At 35.2% G+C, this 23436-nt stretch overlaps 2 protein-coding genes across 2 annotated transcripts in view; one reads left to right on the plus strand and one right to left on the minus strand.

Annotated features, from left to right (window-relative positions):
• The window catches only part of LOC145688064 (uncharacterized), a gene marked incomplete in the record, with an annotated part of 846580 nt that overhangs the window by 642144 nt on the left and 181000 nt on the right, over nt 1-23436 (minus strand).
• LOC145688063 (uncharacterized protein F54H12.2-like) lies at nt 8172-10965 on the plus strand. Its single transcript, XM_081761770.1, has 2 exons — nt 8172-10074; nt 10744-10965. Exon 1 carries the CDS (start codon nt 8762-8764, stop codon nt 10070-10072), a length of 1311 nt encoding a protein of 436 aa, XP_081617896.1. The 5' UTR covers nt 8172-8761; the 3' UTR covers nt 10073-10074; nt 10744-10965.

The following is a 23436-nucleotide window of genomic DNA, read 5'->3' on the forward strand; positions in this document are numbered from 1 at the left end:
GTAAATAACGAAACGCAAGTTCTTTTAAGTGAAATAAATGCCATAATCGGGATAGAAGAAGAAGAAGAAGAAGAAATGCAAGAAGAAGAAGAAATGGAAATAGATCATCATGAAAAAATGCAAGAAGAAGAAGACGGAGAAGAACAAATGAAAATAGAAGAAAGAATAGAAGAAGCAACAACAGAAGAAGAAGAAGAAGAAGAAAGAGAAACTAATGAAATTCAAATTCCAGTAGAAAAAGAAGAATATGATGAAGAAGAACTATTACAATTATTGAACAGTGCTAGCAATAGAACGATAACAGAAGAAGCATCAGGCCGTATTAAAGAAATTATAAAGTGGTTACAAGAAGGAACAGAAGAAGACGTCGAAGAAAGGAGAAATGAAGAAGAGCTGCTAAATCTCACGTTTTCCCAAATAATAGGAGAGGATTACAATAAGGAAGAGATGAAGATAGAAGAAGAAGATGATAAGTTTTACAAGAATGAACTAGAAAATTGGATTAACAATTTGTTTCCCGAGCCCAGAAAAGAAGAAGAAGAAGTAATATATCCCTCAATTATGGAAATATTAGCAGAGGCTAGTACAGAACACGAAGAAATGGAAGTCGATTTAGACGACATAGAAAAAAGAATGGACGAATTGCTAGTCGTATTTCAAGCACAACGAAATTCAAATATACAAGTAGGATTCGGAAATAACATCCGTAATGATGGACACAATAGATTTCATATAATAGAAGAACGAAGAAGACAATACAGAAGATACAATATGGAGGGTAGAATGCTACGATTTCGTCTAGCCCCCGTGCGTGCAGATGAAAACCCTTTTACGGCAATTGAAGCAAGTCTACGGGGACTAATAGATTATTTACTACGTAATGTGGACCAGCATGATTACGTAGGAATAACAATCACAAACGAGAGAGAAGGACATCGTCCATTTTGGTTATCATTCAGAGAAGCAAGAAATCTTTCAGCAGAAGTTCTATGGATAAGTTATGAGAAAGTACTGCAAAGTAATGCGGCTTTTCTTATAAATGAAGATTGCATCGTGAATTTTCATCATGTACGTATGCCAAGAGGACAAGGTCCTTTGAAACAACATGTTATGAATACTGAAGAATATGTAAAGGCAAAACGTGGTATTATCACAATTAAAAATAAAGGCACAAGATGTTTAGCACATGCAATCGTCGTTGCCATGGGACTGAAAAAATACAAGGCAAGAAATCAAACTGAATATAATAGATATGTAAAAAATCAAAGTAAATATATCATAGAAAAAGAAGCAGAAGAACTGTGTGAAGCTGCCGATGTAGATCTTAGTAATGGTGGTGGAATTCCTGAAATTCGTAAATTTCAGGAATATTTAAAGGATTACAAAATCACAGTGTATAGGGACTTTTCAGGAAGTGATGTTATGTTTGAAGCACCACCAAGTGATAACGAGAGAACACCTTTAAATTTACTGTTTATAGATAACCACTACAACGTTATTGAAAGCTTGACAGCATGTTTTAGCTGTAATTTTTATTGCGAAAGCTGTCATAAGAAATATGAAAAAAAGCATGAACATTTGAAACATTGTACAGCTGTATGTTTTCGTTGTCATCAGAAGCCACCATGTGATTTTAAAGAAACCCATATTACATGCAATGATTGTAATCGAGAATTTTATGGTCAGTCATGCTATGACTATCACAAGACAGCGCCGTATCAAAATGGAAAGCCTTTATGTTCAACTGTGAAATGCTGTGTCCAGTGTTTGAAAATTTATGTAGTGAAAGAAAAACGTTCTCACGTATGTGGAGAAACTTATTGCAACATTTGCTATGATATAGTACCACCCAATCATGAATGTTACATGAAAGTGAATGAAAGAAGAAAATCGAAAAAAGCCAATGAAAAAATCATCATGGAGAAGAAATCTATGATTCTGTTTTATGATATTGAATGCACACAAGATACGAAAATAGAAGACGAGGACGCAAACATATATGAGCATATACCTAATGTCTTGGTTAGTCAACATGTATGTTACCAATGTTATGAAGATAACAACATCAAGAATGATTGTGTCATTTGTGGAAAGCGAGAAAATATATTTGACGGAGAAAATGTAATAGAAGATTTTCTAAAACATCTTCAACAACGTCGACCAAACATTAAATCAGTAATCTGTGTTGCCCATAATTCAAAGGGATATGACGCACATTTCATCATTAAGACCATGGTTGAGAAGATGAATTGGACTCCAGAAGTAATCATGAATGGAGCAAAAATTCTCTCTCTTAAAATAGGAAACGTAACCTTCATCGATTCACTAAGCTTTCTTCCTATGCCCTTAAGTAAATTAAGCGGTGCATTTGGGCTTCAATCGTGCAAAGGATATTTCCCACACTTCTTTAATCGACGTGAGAACCAAACCTATGAAGGGCCGCTTCCAGACATTAAATATTATGGAGCAGATACTATGAAAGTAGACGAAAGACGTAAGTTTCTCCAATGGTATACCGAACATCAAAACGACATCTTTAAAATGAAAGAAGAACTCATCAAGTATTGTGTACAGGATGTCGAGGTATTACGTCAAGCCTGTATTTCCTTTATGAATACATTTGAATCTGAAACTAATGTCAATCCCTTACTTGAATGTATTACAATTGCCAGTGCATGTAATTTAGTGTATCGTAGAAATTTCTTAAAGGAAAATACAATTGGTATCATACCAAAGAACGGATATCGATGGAGAGATGTACAATCAGTTGAAGCAGTACAATGGATAGCTTGGGAAGAAAAAACCAGAAACATCCAAATTACCAATGCTGCACGTAGTAAGAAAAAACGAATAGCATCAATGAAAGTAGATGGTGTATGGACAGATCCCAATACAGGAAAAATACACGTCTGGGAGTATGAAGGCGATTTCACACATGGTTGTATCTACTGCTACCCTAACGACAGAGATAAACCCATCTATAACAATGCTACAGATACCATGGAATTTCGATATGAAGCAACAAAGAAGAAAATCCAAAAATTAAAAGATTTTGGTTGTGAAGTGCATGAAATATGGGGTTGTGAATTTAAAAAACAATTGGCAAGAAATGAAGAGATGAAGAAGTATGTTAGTAATCATCCGTATACAAAGAAATCACCATTAAATCCTCGTGATGCTTTTTATGGAGGACGTGTGAATGCCATACGTTTGTATCATAAAGCACAAGAATCTGAAGGAGAAACCATAAAATACAAAGATGTTATTTCATTGTACCCATTTATCTCTAAGACTAAGAAGTTTCCAATTCGTCATCCTACTATCTACCTGCCTGGAGATTCAAATATTCCCACCATTGAAGAAGTAGAAGGATTAGTTAAGCTCAGTATTTTGCCTCCAAAACAACTGTTTCATCCTGTCCTCCCTTATAAATCAAATGATAGATTGATGTTTCCACTCTGCCGTACATGTTGTGATGAATTAAACCAAGCACCTTGTAATCACAACGATGAAGACCGAGTTCTACATGGAACATGGGTAGCAGATGAAGTAAGAAAGGCATTAGAAAAAGGGTACAAAATAATAGATATTCATGAAATATGGGCATATGACGTTGTTCAATATGATGAAAAAACAAAAAGTGGTGGCTTATTTGCAGAATACATAAACACCTTCCTGAAAGCAAAAACAGAAGCTAGTGGATGGCCATCATGGTGTGAAACAGATGAATTAAAGAAGAAGTACATTCAGCAATTTTATGAAAAGGAAGGAATACGTCTAGATGAGAACAAAATTAAACATAATCCAGCACTTAGAAGTTTAGCTAAATTAATGCTAAATTCATTTTGGGGAAAATTTGGTCAACGTGAGAACATGGGTCATGTCAGCATTATTAATGAACCCAAGGAATTATATGAGAAATTATCATCTCATGATATAGATGTTCATCAAATATTTCCAGTAAATGATGACATGTTATATGTGTATTGGCAATACACCGATGACGTTCCTGTTTCATTACCAACAGTAAATGTTGTCATAGCCGCATACACAACAGCACAAGCAAGATTAGAATTGTACAAATATTTAGATCAACTACAAGAAAGAGTATTATATTTTGATACTGATTCCGTCATTTATACGCAAAAACCTGGTGAAAGTACAATTCCAACTGGTGACTTTTTAGGCGATTTAACAAATGAAGTCCTCGAATATGGTAAAGAAGCCTATATTTCAGAATATGTATCGGCGGGCCCGAAGAATTACAGCTTACGTATTTTTGATCCCAGTACGAAGAAGGAGTTTCAAGTATGCAAGATACGAGGCTTTTCATTAAACTATGAATCTTCAAAACACCTAAATTTTGATGTAATGAAGAAAATGATAGTAGATAATGAAGAGGATGCAGAAGAAGAGGAAGAATCTCGTCCTACTGAAGTAAAAATTACCAATGAGAAAAAAATTTGCCGCAGGAAAGACCATACTATCGTCAGCATGCCCGAAACAAAAATTTATAAGATAAATTATATTAAACGACGTAGAATACCAAATTCATATGATACTCTTCCATATGGCTACACTACTTCCAACAAAAGAAGAAGAGAAATGTAATAAGGCCCTTTATAAATATACGTATAAGGAAAGAATGATCATACTCTTTAACATGGACACGACGTGGAAACATCCCTTTTCATGTATTGTTGCCGGACCAAGTGGATGTGGAAAAACTTCCTTTGTAATACGTTTCCTGTCCAATTTATCACGTATGGTTAATACATCGTTTCGTCATATTTATTGGTACTATGCAGAATGGCAAAATGCATACAGAGAAATTTCGACAAAAGTACAATTTATTGAAGGATTACCTCGAACAAAAGACTTTTTACCTGAAACTGGACCACATCTTATTATTATTGATGATCAAATGTGTGAAGTGAACCGCAATATAGTTGATTTCTATACAAAGGGTTCTCATCATAGAAATCTTAGTGTACTATTTATTACACAAAACATATTTCATCAGGGAAAAGGAAGCAGAGATATGAGTTTGAATTGTTCTTATCTCGTATTATTTAAAAATCCAAGAGATAAATCACAAATTAAACATTTGAGTTATCAATTAACTCCTGAGAATCCAAAATTTCTTCAAGAAAGTTTCAACGACGCAACAAAGTTACCATATGGATATTTCTTTATTGATTTAAAACAGGATACGCCAGATGAACTTCGTTTTCAAACAAATATCTTTCCTGATGATATTTATCATTACGTTTATGTTCCATCGAAATAGAAGAAGAAGAAGATGTGTTTATAATGATTGTTTTAAACTGTGTTTCTTCATTCTGACAATATGTCTCCAAGAGTAAAACACGGAGATCTTCTTCGTACGCTGAGCAAAGCAAATCCTAAATTACGTAAAGCTATACTGGCCAATGCAGACTCTTCAGTGATTCGAAGTATTTGTGAATGTTGTTATAATGTATTAAAAGGGAATGTACCTCTTACAAAGACACAGAAAGCAAGATTAAAGCGATACAAGAGGACGCTTCGATATCTTGTGAAGAAAGGAAACTCCATCCAAAAGAAGAAGAAGCATTTATTAGTACAGCAGCAGGGTGGATTCCTACCGGCATTATTAGCTCCTATTTTAACTGGTGCATTATCAAGTTTACTATTCCGTTAGTACAATGGAACACGCAAAGAAGATGATTTTAGTTCCACCTGAAGTTCTGAATCGTATACAAACACCAACATCATCATCATCATCAGCCCTGGAGAAACGTGAATCTAATTTGGATCAAGAAATGCAAGAGATTTTACAGTTATCATCGCTTAGTGATGAAGAAAAGTGGAATCAGTATAACAATATTCTTCAAAAATATTTACATTTAATACGAAAACAAGAAGAACCTGTGACACTTTCAATTACGTCAACTAAATCAGAGAAGCCTGAAGTAGAAGAAGAAATATTATTATCTATACCCAAAATGTTTCGTAAAAGAGCTGAATTACTACTACATAGAATGAAACATGATGATAATATCACGTGGGATAATAAAGGAACTGTTTACATCAGAGGTGATAAACTAGAAGGATCTCACATTGTAGATTTAATTTCTGATGTGTCGCGACCCCGGAAACACACAAATCCACCGGGATGGGAGAAATTTTGTAATTATTTATCTTCTAATAACACACCTCAAGAACTTATTGGAAATCCAAAACGTTTGTCATATATTTTACGACGAACTAAAGCATCACCAACAGCATCATCGTCAAGGGAAAAAGTACCTCTGAAATCGTTTCCAGAAGACGACGAAGAAGCAGAAGAAGAAGAAGAAGAAAAGGAAAAAGTAATATCTCCTATAAGGAAAAGGAAACGTGCCTGTAAACGTCCAGTATGGTCAAGGTGGAAACCGTAAACAAACAGTTAAGCAAGATTTACTACAACCCTTCACATCCTGCCTCATTTTCAACTGTTAAAAAATTGTGGATAGCTACAAAGAAGAAAATTCCTATACATTGTATAAGAAGATGGTTACTGCAACAAACAACATATACGTTACACAAACCTGTACGTCGTCGTTTTAAAAGAGATTTCTATGTAGTGAATAACATTGATGATGAGTGGGAAAGTGATATTAATGATCTTCAATCTCTTCATAAATTTAATGATGGATATCGTTATATTCTGACAGTGATAGATGTGTTCAGTCGATATGCATGGGCTGTGCCATTAAAATCTAAAAGTACAAATGATGTCTTAAAAGCATTGCAAATTGTGTTCAAAGACAGAAAACCAATTACATTCCGAACAGATAAAGGGAGTGAGTTTACTAATAAAACAATACAGAAGTACTTAGTGCACAACAAAATAAAACATATTACAACTAAAAATCCTGATATAAAAGCTAGTATTGTAGAACGTTTTAACAGAACTCTAAAAGAAAAAATGTGGAAGTATTTTACAAAGTATCAAACGTATAATTATTTAAATGTATTACCTCTTCTTGTGAAATCATACAATGAAGGTTATCATTCAAGTATAAAGATGTCACCTGCAAATGTTTCTCAAAATAACCTATTACAAGTATGGCATAATCAATATGATAATAAAATAAAGAAGAAGAAGAAGAAGAATCCAAATTTCTCAAAACATCTTAAGATTGGTGATACAGTACGAATTAGTAAAACTAAACGTACATTTGATAAAGGATATATGCAAAATTGGACTTGGGAAATATTTAAAGTGAAGAAGATAATACCAAGAGATCCACCTGTTTATGAAATTGAAGATTTAAACAAGGAACCACTGGATGGATTATTTTACAGAGAGGAATTACAACCTGTGACGTTATCAAAGACATTTTACATAGATAAAATCATACGTACAAGAAGAAAAGGCAGCAGAAAAGAATATCTTGTTCATTGGAAAGGATATCCTTCTTCTTTCGATTCCTGGATACCTGCATCATCCGTAAAGAAGATCGAGAAGTACAATGGAACCTGATGGAGATTTTTACGTTACGCTTCCCAGTAATAGTTCTATGGAATATTTTCCTGACAACACCTTAACATCATACACTACGAAACTTCATCAAAGAATGGAATTCCATGAAAAGTGGGAAGTGGCTATTGTTGAAATTCATTATCCTCATTCAATATTAAATATTAATGACGAAAATAATAAAATTTTTTACAAACCTGCAAAAAGTGATGAATGGAAATTTATAACTATTCCTGTACGTTATTACACTGACATATCAGAACTGATAAAGATAATAAATACGTACAACAGATTCACAAATTTACATATTTCTTATACTCGTGAGAGTAATACCTGTTTTATACGACGTCTTCATAAAGACATAGATGTAGACGTTGCATTATCACCAAGTGTTAGTGCGATGTTGGGGTTTGATCCAAGCGTTGATTTAAAGGATATGCAACAAGGCCAAAGCATTCCAAATTTACGTTTAGGACTTCCATCTACAATGTATGTGTATTGTGATATAATTCAATCTGTATTTGTTGGAGATACAGTAGCACCATTATTACGTATCATAAATATGAATCCTGTGAATCATACATTTGGAAGTAGTGTTATAGAAATTTTTAATCCTCCACATTATGTGCCTATAGAGAAGATGCATTTTGAACACATCAAAATAGATATAAGAGATAGTACAGGCTCTCCACTGGCATTCACTTTCAGAACTGTATGCGTTAAACTACATTTTCGACCAGTGCGTCAACATCGACAAATATGAATAATCCATATTTACAATATTATCAAAAACAAGCTCTTTCTGGAACTGGAAACGTTTATGTTGGCTCCCCTTATCAAGTTGGACATGGTATTGGAAGTTTCCTTGGAGGATTATTTCGTTCTGTCATGCCACTAGTAAAACAAGGAGCTAAAACAGTAGGAAAGGAATTATTAAAATCTGGAGCAAACGTTATTACTGATGTCATCATCGACAATCAACCTATTAATGAATCCTTTCATCAACGAATGGGTGAAGCGAGATCCGTCTTGCAAGACAAAGCAAAAAATAAACTGAAATCTATGCTTGGATCTGGATATCAACGAAGGAAAAGAAGAATTACACATCATTCCATCTTTAACCCTTCACCATTACACATCATCAAGCGCAAGAAGAAGAAGGGCAAGAGGAAACGTACACAGAAAACAAAGAAAAATCAGTCTTATAAGAAGAGGAAGTTATCACACGATATCTTTGATTAAATCATCACCATTATGGCTTTCTTACATCATCAATCCTGCGAGTGTGTAAAAAGTGAACTAGATATTTTTTCTACAAAACCAACGCAAACCAGTATATTGGATAATCATGTCGTTACATACAAACCAATCAGTTCACTAGCTGATAATGCTCCTATAGAGTTTGTCATCCCAGGAACAAGTGATGAATACATAGATCTACCACATACTCTTCTTTACATCGAAGCTCAAATCGTTAAGCCTGATGGATCAGCATTTGGTGAAAGTGATAAAGCTGTGGCTCCTATTAATGACTTTTTAAATTCTATGTTCAGTGAAGTGGAAGTGTATTTAAATAACAAACTGATTTCATTTCCATCTCATAATCATCCATATCGATCATACATTGAAAAACTGTTAAATTATGATGATTCTGCTAAAAATACTCATCTTCAATGTGCATTCTGGTTTCAAGATACTGCTGGACATATGGATGCAACATCTAGTGGTAATAAAGGATTTCAACAACGTTATGAATTAACAAAAAAAAGTGCAAAATTCGACATGCTTGGACATCTTCATTGTGATATTTTTAATCAAGATAAATTTTTAATCCAAGGAGTAGAATTACGTCTCAAGTTAATTCCTGCAAAGCCAAACTTTTGTCTCATCGCTAGTGATGCGTCTGTTGAGGCTAAAGTGAACATTTTAGACGCTGCTTTACATATTAAAAAGATTAATGTTAGTCCTACAATAAAACTAGCACATAACAAGCTTCTACAATCAACAACAGCCAAATATCCTCTCACAAGAGTGCAAATGAAGTCGTTCGTCATTCCAAAGGATCTTCAATCAAAAACAATTGATAATTTATTTATGGGAGTATTACCAACTCGTGTGATTGTGGCGTTCACACAAAATGATGCCTATACAGGAACAATAACTTCAAATCCATTTCATTTCAAACATTTTGACATCAATTTCTTCTCTCTATACATTGATGGAAAACCTGTACCTTCAAAACCATTACAACCAATTTTCGAAAACAACCTCTATGTTTCCTCATATCATACCTTATTCTGTGGATCAGGCATTCACTTTTCCAATCATGGCAACAATATTCCTCGCCTTGACTTTCCTCAAGGATACACTATCTTTGTTTTCGACATTACTCAAGATGGAGAAGCCAGCGCTGTGCAGCATTGGAATCTTATACGTCATGGGTGTGTTCGTCTGGAAGTTCATTTTACGAAGCCTCTACCAGCACCTATCTCCTGCATTGTGTATGGAGAATTCCAATCTCTCTTAGAAGTGGATCATCAGAGGAACATCATCATGGATTTTTAAAGGTACGTTATTTAAATATCATATCATATATGTACATGTCTGCATTTTTATACATGATGTCCTCTACACTAGATTTATTGAATGCTTTGCAAACAAATTCTTTATTTCACAATCATTTCGTTGGCGTATATGCAGCCAATGAATTACCAGCACATGTTCCACTACCTGCAGCTATCATCATAAATACAGATCCCTCGAACAAACTTGGCACACACTGGATTTCCGTATATATTCATACTGATGGCCGTGCCCACTACTTCGATACATTTGGATTTCCTCCATATGTAATGCATCATATTCAATTTCTACGTAGAAATTCCACTTCTTATACATTTAATAATAAACAAATTCAAAGTGTAAAATCATCCCTATGTGGACATTATTCATATCTTTTCCTATGCTTCAAAGCTAAAGGAAAGTCCTTAAATGAATTTCATTACACTTTCTCATCAACTCCAGAAAAAAATGATCGTCGCTTGCTGTATTTACTTCTACAGGTAATCATGTCTTCATTCTTCTTCTTCGATTGTTTTGATTACTTTCTTTTCATATTATTGCAGGTAGCCATTTCTTCTTCTTCTTTATTATAATGTGTTTGTATGTATTATTATTTCTTCATGATTATAGATAAAATAAATTTTAAGTTTGTTTTTCAATTTTTTTCATTTCAGAGAGTAAAAGATCGTCATCGTGTGTATGGACATCATCTTCAATGTAAAGATTGACTTCTATCTACGTTTCATCATCAACATCAACAGCAGTAGTATCATCAGTGAACAGTATATGGCAGTTGTGAAGTTATCAACACGTGAACAATGGAAACAAAATCTAACGTTCTTTTTAAAATGTACTATACTTACCGTCGTTTTAATTGTGTAAATATTTTCATCAACAATAAACACTGTATTATTTTTTCTCTTTGAAAACAAATGTTTTATTTCTTATTTTCTCCGTTTCCTAATAAATAAATATGTTTTATGATCAGTTATGTAATTAAATACACATATCATAAAACATATTTTTAAGTCATTGAATTAAAGAATTTAAAAAAAAAGATTCTAAAACTGATTTTTAATTCAATGATGTAATCATATAGCTACATAATAATAATAATGAATTCAAATACTTAATCAGTTATTCTTTCGTAAATTAAATCAAGTATGTGAATTCAATATTATTATTATTATGATAGGACTTTTGTTTTTTAAAATTTTAATATTAATTATTTTAGTTCCTTTTTTAAAAATTAAAAAAAAAGTCCTATCATACTTAAGACAATGTTGTATAATAATAATAATTTCAAATACTAATTTTTATTTTAACATTCATTTCAAGAATTTGAATTCATTATGATTATTATTATTATTATTATACGTATCACTTATAATATACGAGGAAAAAAATATGTTAGGATTTTTTTCTTATAAAAAACTTTAAAATCCTATCATATTGAGGTGTATGAAACGAACACAAAACACACACACAAATAAAACATTTCACTTTTCACTATATATATTTTTTATTACATTTAATATTACGTTCTTTAGCATACATGAAAAAACAAATCAATTTCTCCTTCTTTATGAAGAGTCGTTCACTTCATTGATACCCTCCGAAGGCTGAGTTTCGGTTTCCCCCCACCATGGCTGTGTCGATACACTATCAAATAAATCAGCCATAATTGAATCTATGAGTTTTTGTTTGCAAAATACTTTCATTTCCAATTTTAATCGTTCACCATCAATGTTCACATCACTGTTCTTATCAAGAGAGACACTTGGAAAACTAATGTTCATACCATTAATAATACTCTGTTCATCTACACAGGTATGGATTCCGGCAAGTCCTCTGCATGTAAGACACTGCAATTGTACATGATTACGAATAGTATCTGTACACAAGTCAAAATATTCACGTAGCACAACACTACAAACTTTACTGTTTTTCACAGCATGTTCAATACACGGTAATATTTCCAAGAAATAAAGCCAATCACTTGAAGTTAAGTACACAGTGTTTCGAGGAGCATGAAGTGTTCCTTTCTTCTCTAACATCACTAATTTTTCACCCATTAGTTTTCGCACCACCAGTTCGTTTTTTCGACCAAGAGATTTTATAAATGTAATTTCCACTTGAGAATTTAAATAGTCCGTAACAAATGGGGTTAAATGTACAAGTTTCTCCCACTCTGCCAAATTTAACTCCACTCCAAACACAAGTCCTTTGCCAACACAAATCACTGGTTCAAATGTATCACTATCCAGTCCGATACAAATTAATTTGGTTTTCATTGAATTAAGTCCATATTCAACATTTAACAAGTACTCTTTCTTGGTATCCATAGTTGACGCACAAGCACTCAAAGACATGTTACTCCAGTCGCTGGTTAGCACAGAATAACGACACTATGCATACAGATGACTGCGCATGCATGAAGAGGAGGGGCGAAGAGGAAAATTCATGTTTCATCTTGTTTGTACATGTCACCATACACTTACGATGAGTAAACCAGCTCAGTAAATTCAAGATCGTGCATGTTACGTCCAGATACATTAATCTTCATTCCTTTATATATTAAACAGACATTCCCACTTTGTAAATACGTTAATAATGCACCATTATCTGCTTCCAATTTTTCAGTACAACGTCCAGGTAAAATCACTTTTTCACCTCCTTCAAATGTCACACAGGCCTTCCTACCATATACCGTTGTAATTATCTTACAGTTTACAATACGAAATGGTACTCCAATCTCCAAATCTCTCATTTTTGTAAAGGGTACCATTGATGGCTTATTAAGCTTATCTAATAAACTCATTGACGATGACATCTTTAAATTTTTGACGTTTCTTCCTTTGCAACAGCTGCTAACAGAATGATCTACACAAGCACATACGTTCCGCTTACGCTCTTCGAAGGAGGGGTGGGGGGTTTGGGGATTCAAATTATTAGCCAATAAACGACAAGAACACGAAATATTCATGTTTTATCTTGCTTTTTACATCTGGTAGGCGTCTAAGACTATGAGCATAGCAACAGCAAACCAACATTTTCCCACGGGCTTCTGTGGTAACCGTAAAAGGCTATGAACATAGCAACTAAAGAGGAGTAGGGGGTGACGGGGGGTCAAATAAACCAAAATTTTCCCACGCACTTCTGTGGTAGCCGTAAAAGGCTATGACCATAGCAACTAAAGGCTTGTCGAAACTTGCCACCGAATTCTAGGAAAACAGGATCAAATTTCGCTGACTCAGCCATCCCAAGTGGGGTACATCTACTACTATCGTTTAGTACTATTACCAAGTCTTTGGGGTATTTGTCTGAGCGCTGATTGGTGGCGTTCAAACCACATAATGTTGTACAGCGGGGGACACTTCTAAATGGTACACCTTAGCCATAAATCTCCATATGGCTGTACCATTTAGAAGTGTCCCCCGCTGTACAACTGTTGAGCTGCTCGATCCTTTGTGCTACCTACCAAACGTTGAGTCGTTTGAACGTTGCTATTGGCAGGTGAAATGCGGGAAAGTGAATTGAAGAGAAACAGTTGGTTTTTGGTTATTTGGTATTATTGATTGTTATTTCACAGTAAAGATTTGTTTCAGTGTGAGTTTTTTAAGTAAGTAGTATGGATTCACAAGCAAGTAACTCTGTTCCAAGTAATATTGTCAGGGATAAACTGAATCGATCAACAAAAAGCAATGAGTGGCTCTGAAAGGGCTAGAAAATATATAAATTGACTTAAACATAGAAACCAAGGCGAGACTGGAAAATAAAGTGAGGATGCAGCGTTATAGGTAAGTTAAAGGATTAACTCTTTTCCTTTCACGTTTCTTTTGCGAAACTCATTCCGCACTGTTTCGTTGTTGACCATTTAGAAAAGGAAAACACTAAAATGTGAAAAAGAACAAGGTAATTCAAGTTAGATTGGTTCAAGGAAAACGAAAAGAGTGCCAGCGTACAGAATGATATATTCATCAAGTGATGAAAGCAAAATTAATTCAGAATACAGCTTTGAAGACGATGTTCATAATAATATTCCAACCCTCCAACTGTCGAGGGCAGAATGGGCAATATTAGAGCAGGTGTATTTCTCCTTGTGAAATTTGATTGTAGTTCTTCCAAAACTAAGATTAAATATCGGTATGTATATGTGTCTGAAAGTGGTGTCGAAGAAGATGGTGACATTATAGAGTAACAAATCTGAAATGCGCGGACAACAGTTGTACAGAGTTTTGTTTTGATGAAAAGAATAGATCTTATGTCTCATTCGATCAAGTTTTAAATATACTTCAAGCACCTAATTTGCTGATAAAGGGTGAAAGAATATGCTATAAGTTCTAGAACCAATAGCCGTTTTTGTAAAGAACTAAAGAGGTTTGAAGCGAATCCATATGCCCCCTACAAGACTGTTAAACCAACCTAGATACCTACCTTTCTAATGAAAAGAAAAAAGTTTGATTTATCATGATAATATGATTTTAAACCTCGTGGTAAATGTTTCTATGTAACTCAGCGTAGACGTTTTTGGTAGGTTTTTTTTTTTTTGTTTAATTTCTCTCAGCAAATTCATGTTTCTTTTGAGTTAATATAAAAGTATATTGTTCATTGTTTAACCTCAATAACAATAAACACGTGTTGAAATCTTACTTAATTTTATCCACTTCCTTGCATAAATCTGTAAATGTACCGTGCGTAACGTTACACACGGGACAACATTTCTATACCTCATAAAATACATAAGGAGGATAATAAACAAATTTAATAAGTATCACTAACAGGCTAATAATAATTCTACTTTGGAGCAAAAGTTTCAATACTTTATCTCCTACAATTACAAAGGAAACACGAAAATTACGTTTTCCGTTACGCACAGGACAGCAAAACATGACATGAGAAAACTACGATTTCTGCCTACCAGGATAAAACATTAATTAAAATGAAATTGTCAGATTTTTTGCCAAAGGTACACTTCGTATTTTTTGCTATTGTTCATATAATTTCAGATTTAGAATTTAGTTTGAAAATCATTTGAAAATTGGGATATGCGAAAAGCATTGAGCATGGTGTAGAACATGAATGTGGTCAAACCTAGTAAATATATTTTACAAAAAGATTTTAAATGTCTCAGCATATAGTTACACTATTTCTTAATAGAAAAACATAAACATCATAGTTTCAAATTAATTTTGAAAATTTACTGACAATGGAACACTTGCCAGAGAATCGCCCATAAGTTTCGGAAATCTTATAAAAAGGTTTTATCTGTCGACAGGTATCAGAACAAAACGGTAAAAGATACCGAGACGCTGGCTTTTGCAATAGATTCAGCGTCTCAAGAATAGGTTCCATCTCCTGCGGTAACTCTCTACTCACAACGGACATAACCCAACTGTCCGGCTCCGATTCCAATGAAATTTTTCTAGCTGATAGAGGACATATATGTACTATTTGTGATGACAGAAATTTTTGCCATCGTGCATGTTTTCTATTTTTTTTTTTTTAATTTTTAAGAGTTGTGATGTGGTTATTAGAGATTAGTGCAGAAGTCCCTTACTAACCTTTGTAAACGGAGCGCTAATGAAAGAACAACCATATAGACACATATAAGGCCTAGGGAGAAGTTCTATGATAGGTATGACCTTGACGGCAGCCATCTTGAAATCCGCCATTTTGAATTAAGGTCAAGTTTTTTAAATAGGAATAGGGTAATATGATACATAATTTCGGGCTAGAATTTAATCAGGAAGACAATGGTGAAGCTATTTTTGAGATACACACATTTGGAGAAAAGTTACAAGCATTTAATTGTTCACTTACTACGTGCGAAAGTCCCTTACCTTCGCTTCTAACCCGCGTATTAATGATAATAAGTGGATAAAAGCTTCGGTAATACATATTATGCCTAGAGGGAAATGATACGGTAAGGGTATCCTTGACGGCAGCCATCTTGACATCCGCCATTTTGAATTAAAGTTTGAAAAATGAAAACCATAGCATATGACACCTCATTTTAATAAGAAATTTTCCCAAAAAGCCAATGGTATGCTTATTTTTGTTCTATAATTAACCAGTGTAAATTTAGGACTGCTTCTAATGTGCACCAAACGTCCATTATTCGATCTTTCAAATTGGTAACACTCCTCATTTTCACCGCATGTTTTAAGATACCAACTGGTACTTTGCAATTGTTGCCATGGTTCATGTTTCCTAAATTTATTACATTTATTAAGAGTTGCGATTTGTCAGTTCATGAATAGTGTTGAGATAAGCACCCAGTAGTCCTAAATTCCTAAAGTCCTAAGGGACTTTCGCACGTAGTAAGTGAACAATTAAATGTCTGTAACTTTTCTCCAAATGTGTGTATCTCAAAAATAGCTTCACCATTGTCTTCCTGATTAAATTCTAGCCCGAAATTATGTATCATATTACCCTATTCCTATTTAAAAAAAAAACTTGACCTTAATTCAAAATGACGAATTTCAAGATGGCTGCCGTCAAGGTCACACCTACCATAGAACTCCTCCCTAGGTCTTATATGTATCTACATGCTTGTTCTTTCATTAACGTTCCGTTTACAAAGGTTAGTAAGGGACTTCTGCACTAATCTTTAATAACCACATCACAACTCTTAAAAATTATAAAAAATAGAAAACATGCACGATGGCAAAGATTTCTGTCATCACAAATAATACATATATGTCCTCTATCAGCTAGAAAAATTTCGTTGAAATCGGAGCCGGACAATTGGGTGATGTCCCTTGTCAGAACCGAAATGGTTAAAATTAGTCGTTTACGATTTCTGCGTTTGTCATCACAGAGCAAAAGCGATAACAGATAGCGAGAAGCGCTCTTTTGTAGACGATTCAGCGTCTCAAGGTAAACTACCATGAGTATCCCGAACACTATATCAAAATCGAAAGTGGTTTAAACTTAATACTACTTCCGGTTTCAATACTGATCTACACAAAGAAAAAAGTGGTAAAAATCATCGAGATCCGGTTTTCTGCACTCTAAGTCAAGGATGTGGACTTTCACCTCTCTTGTTCAGCGTTTATATAGAAGAGGCTATGAAAGAATTCTTTGATGAAAACGAAAAAGGTGTGAAAGTAAATGGCCAGGCTTTCAGCACAATAAGGTTTGAAGATGACATAGCAGGATTTAGGATTTATGATTTAGATTTCTGGGCTTTCGGCATCTAAAGACATTTAGCCCTTCACGATTTGAGTGATGACATCTCCCGGCGAGCACACAATCCGGGGAAAGGGAAGGAAGAAAGGATTGGGAAAGGAAGGAAGCGGCCTGGGACCTATAAGTTAGGTACCACCCCGGCATTTGCCTGGTGTGAATGAGAAAAACTCAGGAAAACCTCATTCAAGGTGGCTGGCCTGAGAAAGCGTGTTACACATTTTCGACCGAGTGACCCGACCGGGAATCGAACCGAGACTCTGATGGCATAGCATTGACAGTGGAGGACGAAAAGAACTTGCAGCAAGCACTTTCGAACTTGAACGACTAACTGGAAAGAACAGGCAAAATGAAGATAAATAAAAAGAAAAGCAAAGTGATAAAGTGCACAAGAGCAGGACAGGAAGAGGCAAAAGTAGATGAAGAGAGAATGGAAGACGTTAAGATGTTTCCCTATTTAGGAATTCCAATATCCTCAGACGGAAAAAAGTGACAAAGACTTAAGTTCCAAAATAGCGCAGACTAAACAAGCATTCAATAGGAAAAGATGACTACTAACATCAAGAAATGTGTCGTTGGACGTTCATAAACGATTTATTAAGACCCTGGTATGGAGCGTGGCGCTTTACGGATCAGAGACGTGGACGTTGAAAAAAGCTGGAAGCATTTACAGTGTGGTGTTATTGCATAATGCTGCGCATATCATAGACTGAAAGGAAAAGGAATGAAGACGTCCTAAAGGAAGCTAATGAAGGACGACAGATCATGAAGATAATAGGAAAAAAGAAGAAACCACATGCTTGGCCATCTTATTCAGCACTCCGATTGGATAACCATGCTGATGGAGGGAAAGTTATAAGGAAAAGCAGGAAGAGGAAGACCAAGGATAGAATATCTAGCTGCACTTACGAAGAAGACAACTTCTCAAAGTCTAAAACAGTTCCCTCAAGAGAGAGAAAAGTTTTAAAATTTCTATATTGCCCACCAACCTACGGTTGTGGTGAACAAGAAGATTCGTTCTCCTAAGAATAGATTCCATCTTCTTGATTAACCTTTCATTCAAACCGGAAGTGGTTTAAATTAGACATTTTCATTTTCAATACTTATCATTATAGAACAAAAATTGTAATAGATAGTTGCAAACTTTGTTTCAATAGTAGAAAATGGGATATTAATAGCTACCGTTAAAGTTACCGTTACCCGGGAAGATGTTTATCAATTGACCCTATTAATGAACTCGGCTGTGGTAATTGCTCTGGCTATCTCTTGAAAAAAAAAATGCAATTCAAAAATTCGTTTTCCATAAAGAGTTATCATGCGGAGTAGTGAATGGAGAGATGGACGTACTAACATCACAATATTAGTCACACCCGCGTGATTCTAATAATACAGTTGTGTACTTTTAAAATGAAATCTGTAAGTTTTACGTCCCACGTTTATGCCGATTAGACTAAAGAAGAAGGTGATGATGAGAAATGAAGGACATTGTGGAATAAATAAGGTGGGAGGAAACAGGAGAACCCCGAGAAAACCCTCACACACGATGCTTGTCCACCACAATGTTTACTTGGCGCGATCTGGGATTGAACCTAGGACCCCATGCAACACAGGTGAATGCTCGACCACTGAGCCACCGCGGTCCCCTGGTATACTTTTAGTCCAAGCACTGCTCTGACAACGTAAAGTAGTTGTGCATTATAGTTCAGTAAATTAATATATTTTATTCCGCCAACTAACAGTCAGCTGTTGAAACAGTGGTGTGTGTTCAGTGTGGTCATCACTTCATCCGTAGGGAACAGGACTTTCAAACTGAATCGGCTGTTCCAGATTATGTTCGTTGATTATGATATAGTGTGCAGCAGGCCTAAGTGTCGGAGGAAGAACTTCTATTATTATTATTATTGTCATTATTATTATTATTATTATTATTATTATTATTATTATTATTATTATTATTATTATTATTATTATTATTATTAATAATAATAATAATAATAAGACGCCCTTTTTTGCGAACTTGTTTCAATTCGTAAGTACTATCATATATTATTTCCTAGTGGTTTTCGGATACTTTTAAAGGAAATTGAATATTCTACTAGGGTAATACTTTTATCCTTCCTAATTTCGATAAATAGAACCAAAGTCGTTGCTTAGTTGTTTGCAAATTAAACATTTATAAGAATGAATTATATTTACATCAAGGTCTTCGGAAAATATTTGAGTGCTTTGCTATACAAACACTGAAAGTTTTTTTACGCAAAATTAGCGAATAAATAATGAAATAACCAAATGGTAACTCAATGATAAAAGCTATAAAGGATAATATCAATCTGTTTAATCAATATAAAATGTTATCTTTGAAAACAATATTTTATTTATTTTTAATCAATCCACACCAGACTAAAATGAAAACATTCAGTTGACAAGAAATATTTCCGCATGGGCTCACAACGCACATTTTAATCATGTTTGTGTTTACGATTTTGTGTTATTTTGTTCCATGCCTGAAACGACATATTATGTAAAATTTTATACACAAATAAATAAGAGGAAATAATCCTAGCAATTCAATTTTCTTCTTATGTAAGTGATGTACCTTATCTAAATACAAACTGTACGTTACCAATCATCATCTAAAAAATCAAATTGGTCTTCCAGAAGAAAAAAAAGTCTTTGAATTTAGAGGCATTCGTTCAATGACCTTACCAGAAGACAGTAGTAACACTTTGTTAAAAGAAAAAAAAAAGATCTTCTAGACGCCACAGTCTTCAATCCTTACCAAGTTAAAAAGATATTCGTACATTGGAGACAATATAGGTTGTCCAAGGTGCAATTAACGTTTTGAAGCCAACTTTTTTAATTTTAACCTTAGTATTGTTCTTTACAAAAATAATACTTTTTTCTCCTTTATTTTGATTATTTCTATTATAGTCTATGCCTACCTTCCAGCATAAACAAATCTTCCATCACTAATGTTTTGATACAACCTCTAATGAGATTTCAAACCCTCATTTAAAAGTTATTTAAATATATGACACGGAAAAGCAGTAAAATGTATAACACGGAAATATAGATATAAACAAAAAAAAATCTTTTTGTCCAGCTGTGTCCATCCCCTCAATTCGTTGGGCGCAATCTTCCCAACTGTCTTCCCTCAAAAGGAAGTAGAAGAGACTGAAGTTAGTTGTGACAAAATCAAGATAACTAAATTTGTAGACTAAATTTTATTTTTTGTACACTAAATTCTATTTTAGTGTCCTTAAAAGTATTATTATAGTTTAGTAAAGTTTGATTGTTCCATAGTCAAGAAAAAATAGAAAATCTCATGGACATAACCTACGCCCCAAAAACCGGTCTGCAGACACAGCTGTTTGTTTCTATTTCAGGATGGTATAAGCTTTGATTTATGCAAAAATATTAAAAATCCTACTCCTTCATTGCTGATGTGTAAAACGGATAATTCTGTAACTTAGTAACTTTACATTATATAGGTAACGATAATAGGATGGAAAATGTCTTTAACTTTCTTTCAAAGAATTTACGACAATCAATTCTCTCTCTCTCTCCCTCTTGCTCTGGATAATACGGTGGTTCAGTGGTAGAGCACTTGTTTCTGGTGCATGGGGTTCCTGGTTCGATCCCCGACTAAGTTTGTGGTGGACAACATCGTCTCCGTGGGTTTTCTCGAAGTACTCCCGTTTTCTCTCACATTACCATTCAACCAATTACTTCATCATCTTTCCCTTTCCTCAATCATATGTCTCCCTTAGCCTAAAGAACATAATCGTGGGACGTTAAACTGAAAGATTCCATTTCATTTATCTCTCTCTCTCTCTCTCTCTCTCTCTGTGTGTGTGTGTGTGTGTATCTCTATCTTACTTGCACACACACACGCACACAAGACAGACATAGAGAACAATTACAGTTTTTTTTTTTTTTTTTTTTTGCCAACGTTCTTTTTTCAAAGTGAAACTGACAAAAGTCGGTCTTGGAATAACTGCTCTCTTCCTCTGTTCTGGCTAAAAAGATATGCTGAGACATGGCTAGTCATACCTCCGTACTTAATCCATTAAATTTATTTCTCGGAGCAAAGTCATATATTTCGTCATCCAGGCACAAATATGGTTTCTTCTTGGGGGAGCCTTTCTGGTCAATTTAAAACGTCACTTCTGTGAAATTTTGCACGAGCACACACATATCCTAGGAGGATGTCTCATGATACGTTGTAGTCATCCGTCACTTGTGACTGTGATCATACATCAGAGAGAAAGAGTGGCAGGCTTCTTCATACCGTGCTCTTGCAAGTGGACAAAATTGAGTTGGAGAATCCCTTGTGATTGATTCACAGAAAAAAGTACGGAAGATCTTGAAAAGATGAGTAGGACAGGAATGTCAAGGAAGACTGTGTTCTGGGAATGAATTAGGATGCTTCCCAGCCATGAAACAAGAGCTTTTAGTGGACTATATTGATATTTCCTAGCATACATGGTTGGTTCAACAAAGGTAAGACCTTAAAATAATACAAACTAGAAAGACAATTGTCCTATAATAAAGGACGTACAAATATATACAGCAGTTAAATCTTGAACAGAACAGTTACAAAATTGCATTTTATGTCATTAGGAAAGTAGTATATTAGGTCTAGTTTTCCATTGCCCATTCTTCTGGTCTTGTAGCTATCGTCCTCACCTTTGATGCACAGGGTTCCAGGTTCGAGTCCCGGTGGAAGAGTTTTAAAATTTGAATAAATTACAGTGGTTCGGATTCCTCCTTAAGCTCTAATTCCACGTTTCTATAGCCTTGGTGCTAAAAGAAAAAAAAAGACGCTAAACTCCAACTATCAAGCGTTAGGTAGGCCTACTTTCATGTGTTAAGAGGATGTGAAAAAGGTTCCAATTTGTGTAAACTTTGTAAAATAGGCTATAATATGCATCATTGGAGCACGGTGTTCTGCGTTTGATTCTAGTGGCATAGCACTGAACGCACTACGGTAGTTTGGATTTCACCCAGGGTGAAAAGTGGGTCTGAAAAGGTAGGGGGACGCATAACTCATACCGTCCCCCGTGTCTACCTTTGCCCACTTTAATTTTTAGGAAATGGAGGGACGCCATGTATATTTTCTGAAGTGGAGGAACGGCGTCATCCCGCAACTCCCTCACGTTTACATCTGATTTAACCTAAAATGTAGGTTCAAGTCTCATATAGCCCCGGTGCTGAAAAGAAACAAACTTCAACAAAATGAATCGATGAGCAGAAAAAAGGAGAAAACTTCAAGAATTAAGTTTAGAAAAGCTGAATTTGGTCATTTTATACCGTATCAGTATATATATATACAGATGGTGATCAGAAAAATGGAAACACCTGAACGAAATTGCAACTTACCAGATTAATATGGTGTCGGGCCACCTTTCGCCTTCAGAACAGCCTTGATGCGACGTGGGATGGAGATAGAGGTCGTGAATAGTATCAAGTGGAATTTTACACCATTCCTCGTGCAGGGCATCGGCCAGTTCTGTGAGAGAGGATGGAGGTAGAAATCGTCGCCGGAGTCGTGTTTCCAAGACGGACCACAGATGTTCAATTATGTTGAGATCTGGGGATTGGGCGGGCTAGGGGAGGTGTTGAACTTCATCCCGATGTTCCTCAAACCACGCTGCAACAACGCCAGCTGTGTGAATGGGTGCATTATCATCCTGGAAGATGGCGTCATTGTCCGGGAACAACATCCGGACCATAAGATGCAAGTGGTCTCCTAAAATTGCGACATAATCGTTCGCATTGATTCGTCTGCTAAGTGTGACCACAGGACCCAATGAAAACCATGATATGGCGGCCACAGCATCACCGAGCCGCCGCCATGTTTTACAGTTGGGCAGAGACACTGCAGATCATAAGCTTCTTTGGGCGTTATTCACACATCAACACGGCCCGTGGTTTTGAATAGGGTGAAGGATGACTCATCCGACGATATCACACGTTTCCAATCCTCAACGGTCCAAGTTGCATTGTCGCGGCACCATTTGCGGCGTGCGAAAGCGTTATGTTCCCTGATGAGCGGTTTGGCCCGTGCAACACGACCCCTTAAACTCATGTCATGTAATTCGCGGCGGACTGTGATTGTCGAAATAGGGTGGGGGAGGTGCTGATTTAGTTCCTCCGTCACTTGCTCCGCAGTG

The sequence above is a fragment of the Thermobia domestica genome, chromosome 6 (genome assembly GCF_964235325.1).
Source record: "Thermobia domestica chromosome 6, izTheDome1.hap1.1, whole genome shotgun sequence".
Taxonomy (NCBI): Eukaryota; Metazoa; Arthropoda; class Insecta; order Zygentoma; family Lepismatidae; genus Thermobia; species Thermobia domestica.